Source organism: Dama dama, chromosome 22 (assembly GCF_033118175.1).
Source record: "Dama dama isolate Ldn47 chromosome 22, ASM3311817v1, whole genome shotgun sequence".
Lineage (NCBI taxonomy): Eukaryota > Metazoa > Chordata > Mammalia > Artiodactyla > Cervidae > Dama > Dama dama.
The window spans coordinates 9,913,609-9,929,676 of record NC_083702.1 but is presented as its reverse complement, the minus strand read 5'-3'; the positions used below and the strand labels follow the sequence as shown (position 1 = coordinate 9,929,676).

The 16,068-nt window shown below is 44.5% G+C and overlaps 1 protein-coding gene and 1 non-coding gene across 2 annotated transcripts in view; one reads left to right on the top strand and one right to left on the bottom strand.

Moving 5' to 3' along the window:
* Positions 1 to 16,068, bottom strand: part of FAM227A (family with sequence similarity 227 member A) — a 44,441-nt gene that overhangs the window by 11,747 nt on the left and 16,626 nt on the right. Inside the window, 3 exon segments of the mRNA XM_061123927.1 lie at positions 2,035 to 2,129; positions 14,673 to 14,724; positions 15,872 to 15,978. Coding sequence (XP_060979910.1) covers positions 2,035 to 2,129; positions 14,673 to 14,724; positions 15,872 to 15,978 — 254 coding nt within the window.
* On the top strand, positions 12,949 to 13,055 carry LOC133044070 (U6 spliceosomal RNA). Its single transcript, XR_009689822.1, has one exon. It is a non-coding gene; the product is annotated as a U6 spliceosomal RNA (small nuclear RNA).

The following is a 16,068-nucleotide window of genomic DNA, read 5'->3' as shown; positions in this document are numbered from 1 at the left end:
GATCTGATTAATTTTTTTCTAAAGATCCCTTTCACTGATGTGTGGAGAAATGACTGCAGTGGGTGAGCATGGACACAAGAAGAGCACTTAGGAGCCTCTACAGTGGTTCGGGCAATGCTGGGGCTGTGGCTGGGGAGTTGGGAGAGAGGTGAAAAGTGATGGAATTTGTGATCATACCGTAAAAGCAGAATTGGCAGGATTTACTGATAGAGTCAATTTAGGTGTGAGGAAGACGGGAGTCAAGGATGACTCTAAAGGGTTAGCTGCCAGATGCCCAGCTGGGAAAGTCTGGGGAAGAAAAGGCTGACCGAGTAGAACAATCAAGAAGTCTGTTTGGGGTGTTCTGTGTTTGAGATGCTGAAATAGAGACCAGGAAAGAGAACAGACGGGCTGAGAGTAATTTTTCTTTCCTTATATTCCTTTGCCTTTTCTCCAAAATGTCTGTAGTGACTGTGTACTACTTCTGTTACTTTTTAAAATACATTTTATTTTGAAGAAGTGGTGATAATTTAATCAGACAAAAATTCTGTCTCATGAATAAACACTGTAGCAGCACCTAACCACATTATTCTCTAATCCTATTTACTTTGTTTTATTTTACTTTATTTTTTAATTAAAAAAACACATGTATGTATTTACTAAATATTTATTTGGCTGTGCCGGGTCTTAGTTGCGGCATGTTCTTTTAGTTTAGTTGCAGCATATAGGATCTTTTTTAGCTGTCGCATGTGGGATCTTTAGTTGCAGCACATGGAATCTAGTTCCCCAACCAGGGACCAGACTTGGACCCCCTGCATTTGGAGGGTGGGGTCTTAGCCACTGGACCACCAGGAAGTCCCTAATCCTATTCATTTTAATTGCTTAATGAGATTCCCTTTATCTAGATCAGGTTCTCTCCACCTTGGCACTTAGCCGTTTGGGGCCAGATAATTCTTTGCTGTGGGAGACTGTCCTGGGCACTGTAGAATGCTGAGCGGCATCCTTGGTCTCCATGTAATAAGTACTAGTAGTACTCTGCCCCGACACCCTGTTGTGACAACCAGAAATGCCTCCAGACAAGGTCAAATATCTCCTGGGGGACAAAACTGCCCCCCGTTGGGAAGCACTACTCTCTAGCAAGATCCCACTAGGATCACAGAAACTTGGAGTCAGAAGGGAACTCATAGATCATTTAGTCCCATAATTCCTAAAGCCGCATCTCCCGGTGAGGGCCATTATGAAATGTGCCGTTATGCCATTATGTGCCATTATGAAATGGCAACCCAGTACTCCAGTAATCTTGCCTGGGGAATTCCATGGACAGAGGAGCCTGGTGGGCTACAGTCCATAGGGTCGCAAGCAACTTCACACACATGCACACTTATTTGGCTGTGCTGGGTCTTTGTTTCAGCATGCTCTGAGCATCAATTTCCTCACTAATAAACTAAAGAATAGGAGGAATAATTGTTTCAAAGGATTGTGACAGTAAAATAAAATATATTGTATGCACAGGTTTAGTATGGTGGTGGTGATGGTTTAGTTGCTAAGTTGTGTCCAACTCCTGTGACCCCATGGATAGTAGCTTGCCAGGCTCCTCTGTCCATGAGATTCTCCAAGCAAGCATACTGGAGTGAGTTGCCATTTCCTTCTCCACAGGTTTAGTATAATGCCTGACACATAGTAAGTGTTCATTACGTGTTAATTATCATCACTACCTCAGATAAACCTCATAAGAACACCAGAACCTATGAATTATTGTCCACGTTTTATAGAGTAGGAAACAGAGGCCCAGGATTCTCTTTCCATTACATCCAGGCTCTTGAGTTTCAAGCAAATAATTTAAATCTGGAGAAATCCAGGCTAAATGCTTACTCAAACTTGTGCCCACGTCAGTCAGTAATTACCTGCAGGAGATTTCCTTACTGTATTAACCAAGTCTACAATCAGAAACACCCCAGTTTTTACTCTGACATTTTCACAGACCCACTTTTCTAGCCAGAACTCCTAGCATCTTTTAAGCCATCTCTACTATGAAACTTGCAATCACGTGCTCACCTGCTTAGGAAGCATATTCTCAAGTTCTCTTGCTTCTGATATCCTCCTGACTTGTTTTGTGGGTTTCCTCAAAACAGGAGGATGATAGGTATGCTCTGTCAGTACAATATTAGCAAAAAATGATCAATAGAATTGTCAGCTATGATGAGAAAAGGAAACAAGAATTTAAATGACTGTGGATTTCTCATCAGACCATTGAGACCAGAGGCTGTGGAACAACACTGAGAAGTACAGAAAGAAAAGAACTGTCAACCCAGAATTCTATATCCAGAAAAAATATCCTTCAAAAATGAAGGTGAAATAAAGACATTCTCGGAAGAAAGAAAAGCAAGAGAACTAATTGCCAGCAGGCCTGTTTCAAATGGAGGATTTTTTTGGTGGTGGGAGGGGATGTAAGAACGAAAATGATTCCAGAGGGAAACTTGGAACTTCATAAATGAAGGAAAAGCAACAGAAACTGTAAATACCTGGTTATCTAGCATAAGTGCAATATATATAGTAAATACAGAATATAAATAATAAATATATAATATATATTGTAAACCTGTCTGGTTATATATAGTAAATATAATACTGTATTTTTCTCCTCTTACAGTCTTTAAAACATGTATGATGATCACTTTGGAATGCTGTATGGCAGTTCCTCAAAATGTTAAACATATGACCCAGCAATTTCACCCTTGGTATACATATACCCAAGAGAAATGAAATATATGTCTACACAAAAAACTTGCACATGAATTTCACAGCAGCATTATTTATAATAGTTACAAAGTGCAAATAACTCAAACAGAAAAAAATAAAATCACTATATCTAAAAAAGTCGTGGAATGCTTAGTGTTCAGAAGAAACTCTACAGCATTTTTCATATTAGAAAAAGGGGTTTCATTTCTACTCAGTTCAAAAATTTTCTAATTTCCAACACTGATGAAAGAAATCAAAGAGGACACAAACAGATGGAGAAATATACTGTGTTTATGGATTGGAAGAATCAATATTGTCAAAATGGCTATACTACCCAAAGCAATCTATAGATTCAGGGCAATCCCTATCAAGCTACCAATGGTATTTTTCACAGAACTAGAAAAAATAATTTCACAATTTGTATGGAAATACAAAAAAACCTTGAATAGCCAAAGTAATCTTGAGAAAGAAGAATGGAACTGGAGGAATCAACCTGCCTGACTTCAGACTCTACTACAAAGCCACAGTCATCAAGACAGTATGGTACTGGCACAAAGACAGAAATATAGATCAATGGAACAGAATAGAAAGCCCAGAGATAAATCCACAAACCTATGGACACCTTATCTTTGACAAAGGAGGCAAGAATATACAATGGAAAAAAGACAACCTCTTTAACAAGTGGTGCTGGGAAAACTGGTCAACCACTTGTAAAAGAATGAAACTAGAACACTTTCTAACACCATACACAAAAATAAACTCAAAATGGATTAAAGATCTAAATGTAAGACCAGAAACTATAAAACTCCTAGAGGAGAACATAGGCAAAACACTCTCCAACATAAATCACAGCAGGATCCTCTATGACCCACCTCCCAGAATATTGGAAATAAAAACAAAAATAAACAAATGGGACCTAATTAAACTTAAAAGCTTTTGCACAACAAAGGAAACTATAAGCAAGGTGAAAAGACAGCCCTCAGATTTGGAGAAAATAATAGCAAACGAAGCAACAGACAAAGGATTAATCTCAAAAATGTACAAGCAACTCCTGCAACTCAATTCCAGAAAAATAAATGACCCAATCAAAAAATGGGCCAAAGAACTAAACAGACATTTCTCCAAAGAAGACATACAGATGGCTAACAAACACATGAAAAGATGCTCAACATCACTCATTATCAGAGAAATGCAAATCAAAACCACAATGAGGTACCATTACACACCAGTCAGGATGGCTGCTATCCAAAAGTCTACAAGCAATAAATGCTGGAGAGGGTGTGGAGAAAAGGGAACCCCCTTACACTGTTGGTGGGAATGCAAACTAGTACAGCCACTATGGAGAACAGTGTGGAGATTTCTTAAAAAACTGGAAATAGAACTGCCATATGACCCAGCAATACCACTTCTGGGCATACACACTGAGGAAACCAGATCTGAAAGAGACACATGCACCCCAATGTTCATCGCAGCACTGTTTATAATAGCCAGGACATGGAAGCAACCTAGATGCCCATCAGCAGATGAATGGATAAGGAAGCTGTGGTACATATACACCATGGAATATTACTCAGCCATTAAAAAGAATTCATTTGAATCAGTTCTAATGAGATGGATGAAACTGGAGCCCATTATACAGAGTGAAGTAAGCCAGAAAGATAAAGACCAATACAGTATACTAACACAGATATATGGAATTTAGAAAGATGGTAATGATAACCCTATATGCAAAACAGAAAAACAGATGTACAGAACAGACTTTTGGACTCTGTGGGAGAAGGCGAGGGTGGGATGTTTCAAGAGAACAGCATCGAAACATGTATATTATCTAGGGTGAAACAGATCACCAGCCCAGGCTGGATGCAAGAGACAAGTGCTTGGGCCTGGTGCACTGGGAAGACCCAGAGGAATCAGGTGGAGAGGGAGGTGGGAGGGGGGATCAGGATGGGGAATACATGTAAATCCATGGCTGATTCATGTCAATGTATGACAAAAACCACTACAATATTGTAAAGTAATTAGCCTCCAACTAATAAAAATAAATGAAAAAATTTTTTTCTAATTTCCTTTCATTCTTCCTCTTTGACTCATAGGTCTACATGAATTGAATATATATGTAGATTTGGGGGACTTGCAAAGTCTCCTACAAATATTTACCTCTATTTGGAACCCTCTCTATACCTCTCAATGAGTGGTCCCCAAGTTTGAGGGTTTTTTTTAATGGTTTTACTGAGATATAATTTACATACCTCTTTGCACCTCCCTTTCTCAATCAAGAAAAAAGATTGCTTAACTTTTCGAATACTGATGATGTGTGAAATAATCTAGAATGATACTTAAGACTTTATATTCTAACACAGTTTTCTTAGGTTCTATATTTGTCTATTTGGCATCCATTAATTACAGGGCCAAACTAATGGCCAAAGTTGTTTACATCTCCCCCATGAACCAGAGGCCATACTCTGAACCACCTTCTTTATCTAACTCTCATAGTTCAGTTCGGTTCAGTCACTCAGTCATGTCTGACTCTTTGTGACCCCATGGACTGCAGCACGCCAGGCCTCCCTGTCCATCACCAACTCCCAGAGCTTACTCAAATTCATGTCCATAGAGTCAGTGATGCCATCCAACCATCTCATCCTCTGTCGTCCCCTTCTCCTGCCTTCAATCTTTCCCAGCATCAGGGTCTTTTCCAATGAGTCAGTTCTTCACATTAGGTGGCCAAAGTATTGGAGTTTCAGCTTCAGCATCAATCCTTCCAATGAATATTCAGGACTGATTTCCTTTAGATCTCCTTGAATCTCCTTGCAGTCCAAAGGACTCTCAAGAGTCTCCTCCAACACCACAGTCCAAAAGTGTCAATTCTTAGATGCTCAGCTTTCTTTAAAGTCCAACTCTCATGTCCATACATGATTACTGGAAAACCACAGCTTTGCCTAGATGGACTTTTGTTGGCAAAGTAATGTCTCTGCTTTTTTTTTTTTTTCCATTTATTTTTCTTAGTTGGAGGCTAATTATTTCACAACATTGCAGTGGGTTTTGTCATACATTGACATGGATCAGCCATGGAGTTACATGTATTCCCCATCCCGATTCCCCCTCCCACCTCCCTCTCCACCTGATTCCTCTGGGTCTTCCCAGTGCACCAGGCCCGAGCACTTGTCTCATGCATCCCACCTGGGCTGGTGATCTGTTTCACTTTAGATAATACACATGCTGTTCTCTCGAAACATCCCACCCTCGCCTTCTCCCACAGAGTCCAAAAGTCTGTTCTGTACATCTGTTTTTCTGTTTTGCATATAGGGTTATCATTACCATCTTTCTAAATTCCATATATATGTGTTAGTATACTGTATTGGTCTTTATCTTTCTGGCTTACTTCACTCTGTGTAAGGGCCTCCAGTTTCATCCATCTCATTAGGACTGGTTCAAATGAATTCTTTTTAATGGCTGAGTAATATTCCATGGTGTATATGTACCACAGCTTCCTTATCCATTCATCTGCTGATGGGCATCTAGGTTGCTTCCATGTCCTGGCTATTATAAACAGTGCTGCGATGAACATTGGGGTGCATGTGTCTCTTTCAGATCTGGTTTCCTCAGTGTGTATGCCCAGAAGTGGTATTGCTGGGTCATATGGCAGTTCTATTTCCAGTTTTTTAAGAAATCTCCACACTGTTCTCCATAGTGGCTGTACTAGTTTGCATTTTGTCTCTGATTTTTAACATGTTGTCTAGGTTGGTCATAGCTTTTCTTCCAAGGAGCAAGCATCTAACTCTCACACCAAGCCAATATTTCTCCTGACTTAAATCGACCCGGTCCAGGTGTCAGACAACTAGGGACAGCCTTTATGCCCTGAAACCCACCAGAATTATTCAATATAGCCAATCCTATGCTGTTTACACTGTCATGTCTGGCCTTTCCCAAGGAAATTCCAATAAAGGCTGTGGCCTATGCCTTCCTCTTACTCCCTTCTGCCTCCTGACAACACTGGAGCTTCCTCCTATGGCCCTGCATGGCAAGCTATGCCTCCCATTTCTAGAACTAAGAATAACGAAGTTTCTTTTAACGGCACTGACCTATGTAGTCACTTAGTCACCTTTGTGTTGGGTTGGCCAAAAGGTTCATTTAGGTTTTTCTGCACCATCTTATAGAAAAACCCAAATGAACTTTTTGACCCACCCAATAAATTAACACCCAGGCACAAATAGGTTTCTAACTCAATAAATTCTGTTTTCTGATGCAGGAGAAGAGCACTAATCATATCTTAGGTTTCTTCTTCCAGTGCCGTCAATCTCTCTTCCCCACAGATATCAACACTGTGCTGAACTCATTATCACAAAAGTGGAATTTAATTAGTGATAACTGAACTGAAAAGACAATTATGGTGTAAAAGACATTTACACCATAAGTGTAAATGAGGGCAGCAGATTAGGTTTAAAAAAAAAAAAAAAACAAGAAGCTAGGGTTTTGGAGATAATAACTAAATCAAAAGCCTACATTTCCCCTTTGGGTGGTTAATGTACCTTTTGGGCCATACACTGAATTCTTCTGGGCAGAACTGGATCTCTCATTGGTTGAATTCGTATCACCAGACTCCAAGAGAGAGAAAAAACACACGAAAATCACAGAAGAACAAATTTAGTAAAACTGGTAGTGAGAGGAATACAAAAAGTATACATGCAACTTCTTAGGTGTCTTTCATTGTTCTCAGCAAAAGCACGTAAGGGAGACCTTTCAGGCACAGCTCAACAACTCAGCCCTCAATCCTGGGAGAATGGGAAAAAGAGATGAAGAAAACACGTGAGCTGGGGCCTGAGGCAGACTGGGGTTCTAGTCTCTGCCCTGTCACAATGGCCTGTGATCTTGGGCAAGTCAATGAACGTCTTGATTGCCTTGGTTTCCTCACGGGGTTCTTAAGGGGATTAAGTCAGCTAGTGAATGCAAAGCGCAGTTGTTGCTCATGGCTGAAGTGCTCTGCAGACATTGCATGGTTGTTTATGAAATCACTCACCACACCTCCTTCAGAAGACATTTCATTGAGCAACTACTCATGTGTCTTGCACTGAGCCAAACCAGAAACCTAGTCCCTGCTGAGAGGAGCTACAAGTCTAGCGGGGACAATAATAGGAAATCACAATTATGCTAAGGTGATTGGAAAGTACCACATATTTTTTACAGAGGTAATATAACTCAGAATTAGGTTTGCACATGAGTGACAGAGGCTTGAAATTAATAGTGGTTCAAACTAGGTAGCAATGTCTCTCCCATATAACAATCTGCAGGTAGGCAATTCAGGGTTTATACATTATTTCTCCTGTGATAAATCTTAGGGATTCTGACTTCTTCCAGCTCTGTTCCACTTTTCCTAAGATAGGACCTTCGTTCTTAGGGTCCAAGGTGGCAACTAGAGCTCCAGTCATCACATTCACATTCCAAGCAGCAGAATAGAGAAAAGGACAAAGAGATGAAGGAATCTTCCTTTTTTTCTAGGAAGACTCCCAGAAACTGCCACATGGCACATCTGTTTCTATCTCATTAACTGGATCTTAGCCACATGGCTACACACGGATGGAAGGAAGGCAAGGAAATGTAACCTTTTCTTTATAGGTTCTCTCTCTTTTTAAAAAATTATGTTATGTGTGTTACGTATTTGACTGCACCTGTTCTTAGTTGCGGCATGCGGGATCTTTAGTTCCTGCATGTGGGATCTAGTTTCCTGACCAGGGATCGAAACCCGGCTCCCCTGCATTGGGAATGCAGAGTTTTAGCCACTGGACCACCCAGGAAGTCTCTCTCTTTTCTACAGGAGGAGGAAACAACAAATATTGGGAAACAGCTGATAATCTGTCACAAGCAGTACCAGCAGAGTATTCTAGGAAGCCCCAGTGGGAATACTTGATTCTGTTTGGGGCAGAGCTGGAGGGCTTCCAAGGAGAGAAGACACTTTCGTTCTGTCTTTAAAGATGAGTAGGAGTTTGGCAGTCTTAAACAGATGGCCCACCGAGTGGCAGACAAGCAACCCTCCAGCCTCAACAATCATCACTTTGCTTTTACATAAATATGGTATTTGAATGGGAAGAAGAAAGCTGAAAGGACCTCACATCCACCATGCAGCTGGTTGTCTAACAGCGGCTGATTTTCACAGCGTTGAAGTGGTTACTCGGAGTTGTTAGAGAAGAGACACTCCCAGAGCTCAGTGAAGCATCACACTCATTGATTACAGACTTCAGAGAGCTCTGTCGTGGAGCGGAGAATAGTCACAAGGAGATGGACTTGGTTGAAGTCATTAGACCTTCGCATTTGTTGGAGAGGCAGTAGGATGATGCAGAAAGAGCTCAGAATGACAGCTTTCTATGTCAGCTGAAGTTAGTCCTGTGGCCTGGGGCAAGTTTTCACCAGTTTCAGTCTATTTCTCCTTTTGTCAGATAAAAATAATAACGACCTACCATGCAGGGATGCTGTCAACGCTAGGATAGGACACACACAAAGAAAATTTGCACATGGTGGACTCTCCAAATTATTTTCCCACCCACTCTCATGTGTTGTGATCAGCAACTTCCTCTCTGAGCATGTGAGGCCCTGTTGTTGGGATGGGGGTGTAAATTAAGACTCTCCTGGGACCCCCTTCCCACCGCAGCACAGTGGAGATGGGACCATTCCACCCTGTCACCCTGCCACTCAGATTCTGCACACTGAAGGCTTAGCTGTGATAGAGGGAGACCAGCTTCTGAGCCACTGTGACAATCTGGGGATGCCCAGAAATGTTTGCGAGGGACATGGGCTTGGCAGATCTGGTATCAGCAGGTACAGGAATGAGCTTCAGGAATTTGGGTCATTATTGTTAAATGACCCTTATGTACCTCTGCTCTGGAACTTGAGGAAATTCTGGTTAAAATGAGAAAACATTCTGACAGGACATGGCTAGACAACAGTTTATGGGACAGCACCTCTCCCTGGATTGAATCTTTAAGAATTAGTACCAATCATGGGCTTCCCTGGTGGTCCAGTGGTTAAGAATCTGCCTGCCAATGCAAGGGACACGGACTCGATCCCTGGTCCAGGAAGAACCCACATGCTGCAGAGCAACTACACCCGTGCGCCATAGCTATTAAACCTGTCCTCCAGAGCCTGGGAGCCACAACTACTGAAGCACTTGAGCCCGGAGCCTGTGCTCCAAAACAAGAGGAGTCCCAGTTCGCAGCAATTAGAGAAGCCTGTGAGCAACAAAAACCCAGTGCAGCCAAAGATAAAATTAATTAATTAAAAAAACACCAGCCATGATGCCCATTTCACAAACAAGAACACAAAGGCTCAGATTTGCTCTAGAACTGATAAAGCTATCTACCTGATAGGTGGCTTTACTTAGACGAAAACTTAGCTCTTCTGAACCAAGCCTAGTATATGTCTCTCTGTTCCCTGAATATATCACCCTCCACCTTTTGTTTCAGGGCCTTGGCACATGCTGTTCCCATTTCCTGGAAGGTTCTTTCATTCACTTTTCTAATGGCTGACTCCTCATCCTTTGGTTTTCAACTCAAATGGCACATCCTGGAGGTGTTATTTGTCACACATTCTCAATGAACTCCATGGTGGCTCAGATGGTAAAGAATCTGCCTGCAATGTGGGAGACCTGGGTTTGATCCCTGGGTTGGAATGATCTCCCAGAGAAGGGAATGGCAACCCACTCCAGTATTCATGCCAGAGAATTCCATGGACAGAGAAGCCTGGCGGGCTACAGTCCATGGGGTCGCAAAGGGTTAACTGGACACGACTGAGTCACTAACACTTTCATTTTTTTTCCTCCATGTACATGAGACCCAGGGCCCAAGGTGAGTGAAAGACTTCAGCTGCTCTCCCAGCTTCTTCTGTGGCTGAGCGCAGACATCTTACCTAGGCTCTCGTCCTCAGATGCAATGCACCTGCCTGAGACTTTAAGGTGGAAATGGGCAACATGAGGAAGTGAGGAACCAAGGAGACGCTGGCTTCTGGAGAGACTGTAATGGGAGCAACTGGCTTTTAAAGGAAACAAGAGTGGAGCTTGGAGCATTAGTCCGTACTACTATCGGTCGGTGCCCGTCATTCTTGGTGGCACGGCCTCTGAAACTAATGCCCTGGCCCATCCTGGGGAACCGCGTACACTAATACTCTTTATTATACTCTTCCTGTTTAAAGCAGCTGGATTAGCTTCCACTGTTTGCAAATAAGAACTATGATGATGACTCCTCCTTATAAAGGTCTTATTTGACTATTCTCCCATATTTATTAAGTGAACAAGAGCCCTTATTTATACCCGAGCCTCACAGGGGAAGCCAGATACATAGTTGGATGCTTTCTCATTCCCACTCTGCAAATTCGCAACATGAAGCTGGCGTAGGGCAGACCACAGGGTAAGACTTAAAACCTGCTGCTCGGCCGTTCAACTGTGGACTCCCAGACAGATTGCTGCCACTGAAAAGCACATTTTGAACACAGCCAACTATCTCCCCGAGCAGATGGGAAAGCGTGTCTGCTAAAAACAAGAGAGAAGCTCTGTCCCCACCATGGAATTCGATGACTCCCTCCATTCTGGTTTGCCCAGTGAAACTTCAGCTGCTTTTAAGGTTGGAAAGCTTTTGATTATTTCTATTTCTGAGGCAGAAAATGGACTCTCTTAGCTGGGTTTCTGAAATAACTGTCGGAAGATTTTATGTATTCCAGTTCAAAGAAAATACATTTGCTTGACACAGTTGTGACAGGCAGTGCAAAAACACTGAATAATATTTTGTTCTCAGTCTGGGAGTGACAGCTGTCCCTCTACAGTGCCTGTGCTGTCCTGCTTCTGGAGGCTGACATTTATACCATGCGTGCATGCTCAGTTGTACTCCTTGTGACTCTTTGTGACCCCATGGACTGTAGCCTGCCAGGCTCCTCTGTCTATGGAAATTTCCAGGCAAGAATACTGGAGTGGGTTGTCATTTCCTACTCCAGGGGATCTTCCCAACTCAGGGATTGAACCTGTCTCCTGTGTCTCCCACATCGGCAGGCAGATTCTTTACCACTGAGCCACCTGGGAAGCCTCCTGACATTTATAGAGCAGTGAGACCTGGGTTCAATCCCTGAGTTGGGATTGAGGAGGAGATTGGGATTGAGGAGAGCATGGCAACCCACCCCAGTATTCTTGCCTGGAGAATCCCCATGGACAGAGGAGCCTGGCAGGCTACAGTCCATGGGGTCGCAAAGAGTCAGACATAGCTGAGTGACTAAACACATTATATGCTAAGCAGAGAGTTGAGTTTACATAGACGACCTCCTCTGTGAAGTCAAGAGATAATTGTTGAGTATCTTCTTTGTGCTGTCTATTCCAGGAGCTTGAGATAGAAGAGGGACAAAGGAAAAGAGGTCCTGTTCTCATAGAGTTTATATTCTAATGCGGGGAGACAGATACTGAACAACATATAAATCCTGCAGGAAGAATAGCAGGGGGCTTCCCTGGCAGTCCAGTGGGTAAGACTCTGCATTTCCAATGCAGGAGGTGAGGTTTGATCCCTATTGAGGAACTAGGGATCCCACATGCCATGAAGACAAGAAAAAAAGAGAAAGAATAGCAGAGCATGATATGTACCGTATGGGGAATCATAGGCAATATGATAACAGAGAGTGATTGGGGGGCCAGGGACACCGCTAAGGTAATGAAAGAAAATTGGAATCTGAAGGGCAAGAAGGAGTCAGCCCTTTCCCTCAGGAACCCTGAGGGAAGCACATTCCAGGTAAAGGTGACGGCTGGTGACCCAACTGGACACAGGCCTGGAGTGTCCCAGAGGCAGAAGGAAGTGCAGCGGGGGAATGGAAGTGAGGAGGCAGGAGAGAGAGGTGGAGGTGGCTGAATTCTGCAGAGCAATTCAGGCTGGGTTCAGTGGACTGGGGGCACTGGAGAAGCTGGTGCTATTTAAGCCAGGAACAACCTCAGCCAACGTGTGTCTGAAAAAGGTCACTCTGGTCACTGTGTGGAGAGCAGCTGGGGCTGAGAGTGAAAGAACAGCGCTCTGGAAGAGGCTACGGCCACGGGCCAGGAGAGGAGTGTCACGCGGGCTGGGAGTCAGGGCTCCTCTCTCCAGGCCCCTGCTTTGCTAAGCTGAGGGCCTCCTGGGAAGGCTAACAGGGCAGATGGACAGACCAGATGAGTCCTGAGCGTGGCCAGGGTACGGAGGGAGATTTGGGCGTTACTGGCATACGGGAAGCCAGCAGACCGTGCTCGCTTCGGCAGCATATACACTAAAGCTGGAACAATACAGAGAAGCTTAGCATGGGCCCTGTGCAAGGATGACATGCAAATTCATGAAGCATTCCATATTTTTCAGACATAAAGAACAGACTTTTGGACTCAGTGGGAGAAGAAGAGGGTGGGTGGGATGATTTGAGAGAATAGATAGCATTGAAACATATACATCACCATATGTAAAATAGATTGCCAGTGGGAGTTTGATATATGACGCAGGGCACCCAAAGCCGGTGCTCTGTGACAGCCTGAAGGAAGGGTGGGGAGGGAAGAGGGTGTTCAGGATGGAGGGGACACATGAATGCCTATGGCCGCTTCATATTGATGTATGGCAAAAACCATCACAATATAGTAAAGTAATTATCGTCCAATTAAAATAAATAAATGCATTAAAAAAAAAAAAAAAGAAAAGAAAGCCACCAGACCAGACGAAATCACCCGGAAAGGATATCTAGATAGAGGCGGAAGGGGCCAGGACAGAGCTGACTGATGAGATGGGGAGCTAGCAAGAAAAACAAGAGGAAGGGCAGCCAGCCGGAGAGGAAGATACTCAAAAAGTCTGATAACAAAGAAGCGAAGCTAAAAGAAAAAAAAAAGGATTTCAAGGAGATGAGAGCAACCAGCCATATGAAACAGACCAGGAGAGGGAACAGACTGGGGGCCAGACCAAGTTGGCCAGAGCAGGTGCAGAGGAGCACAGGGGGCAGGAACCATGGGGTGGCTGAGGAAGAGATGCGGAAGCAGACCAGTCTTTCAAGAAATTCTGTGGGACAAGCAGCAAGAAACAGGGGTGCAGAGACAAAGTGGGTTTTCTCTGTAAAGGCAAGAGATGCCAGAGGACTGTTCAACGATGGGAGCGAACCAACAGACCACGGTGAGGGGGGTCGGGGTGGGGCTGAGGGGGGAACGATGCTGCAAAAAAGACGGTGCCAAGTGCAGGAGTGGAAGCTGTGGGCTGAGGTCCAAGCACAAGGGCGAGGGCCCTTCCTCCTAGACAGCAGACTGCAAGGGTAGAGACGGGGGCAGGTGGCCTCGGGGCAGGCAGGCAGGCGAGGGCCTTCCTATTGACTGCTGCTGCTGCTGCTTTTTTTTTTTTTCTATTTTTCTGGTTAGGCCCTGTGGCAGGCATGCAGTATCTTAGTTCCAGGGATTGAACGCCTGCCCCTTCTGAGGCCTGGAAGGCTGAGAAGGGAGGATGGTGTTTAGGGTCGGTGAGGACAGGATAATGTAATTAGATTTGTGTTTTGAAAAACTTGCAGGGGTATTAGAGCCTGAGGCAGACGGGAGCCTCCTGCAGTAGTGAAGGGAGCTCAAACCAGGGTGTTGGAAGTGGAAGGCAGAGAGGTGGTGGTGCCCGGCACTACATAGGAGGGAAGAGGAACCAGGAGGAAAGGGGCAAGGAGGTGTCGGGAGGATGTCCAGGCTATAGGATGAGATGAGGCTCACCAGGGAGGAGAAGATATAAAGATACATGTGCTGCAGCCTACAGTGGAAGATGACTTCCTTTCCTTTCTCCTCCCAATCCCGGCACTTCCAGCTGCCTTTTAGCGTCCCCACTCATCCCTGCAGACCTGAGGACCCAGATCCAAGGCCCCTCCCTGAGGTGATGGGGCAAGGAGTGCATAGATGTGCAACCAGCAGGAAGTCACTGAAGCTTAGGGGGCTCTAAGGGTCTGGGTGTGGGCCTCACACTTACGTGATGACAGCAGGTCCTCCTGTTCTGAGTGGCCTTCCACACGGAGCACTTCCTAGCAGTGAGGAAAGACATGCCTCTTCCTAGGGAAGAGGGAAAAAAGTAGTTCGTCAGTTCCGTCTTGTCTTGAGAGTGACACCAGAGCAGGAGCTCTGAGACAGCCCCCTGCCTGGAGGCTATGAAAGTGAGAGGGTCACTCAGTCAGGTCCGACTCCTGTGACTTCATGGACTGTAGCCCGCCAGGCTCCTCTGGCCATGGGATTCTCCAGGCAAGAATACTGGAGTGGGTAGCCATTCCCTTCTCCAGGGATCTTCCCCCCAACCAGGGATTGAATCCTGGTCTCCCTCATTGCAGGTAGATTCTTCCTGAACCATCAGGGAAGCCCTGGAGGCTACAACAACAGCAAGAGGACTGGCATCAGGCAACCCAGGGCCTCTCTGTCATTCTACCTGCTGAGTGACCTCGGGCAAATTACCTCATATGTTTGATCCTGTGAAAGGGTGTGAATACTAACTACTTCAAAGGGCTGATGAGCCAATTAAAGGAAATAATGTCTGCAGAGGGTAAACAGGGCAAGCACTCAACTCACAAGGAAAAAAAAAAAAACCATTGGCTTTAAAAGACAAAAACTCAGAAGCTTGCAAATTTGAAATGAATAAATCTTGAACTAAACACTTAAAAGAGTAACAACCTATCAAATTCTTAAGGGGTTACATTTAATATTCACTGTAATGTCATTAAATGTGAAGACAATTTCCAGGTTAGATTTTTTTTTTTCTTTTTACTTTGAAATTCCTGGGTGTCCACGATGTCTGCTGAGGCTAGTTGAGGGTACGTGAGAGCGAGCCTTGAGAGAGAACCAGGTCGGAGGATTTCAATATCAAGGTCCCTCCCTGCCGAGACTAGGGGCTTCCCAGGTGGCACTAGTGGTAAAGAACCTGCCTGCCAAGGCAGGTTAGACATAAGAGACAACGGTTCGATCCCTGGGTCAGGAAAATCCCTTGGAGAAGGAAATGGCAACCCACTCCAGTATTCTTGCCTGGAGAATCCCATGGACAGAGAAGCTTGGAGGGCTACAGCCCATGGGGTCGCACAGAGCTGGACACAACTGAAGTGACTTGGCGCAGCACAGCAACGGCCTGGACTAGGTGGGAGCTGGATGTGGCAGCGGGCACTGGGGATGGGAGTCCCTAGCTGGTACCTTACCCTTCAGTCTTCTCTGCAACATTAATTCTTCTCTCCGGAACCTCTCTGGATCCAGTTTTGAGTAGTCCCAGCTGTTATAGCTGTGTGGGCAAGGATATATACCTAAGAAGGAGTTAACAGTGATCATGAAAACTGCTGCAGAAGAGGAAGGGAGGCAGGAAACAGAAGAGTGAGGCCCCTGAGATACCCCTA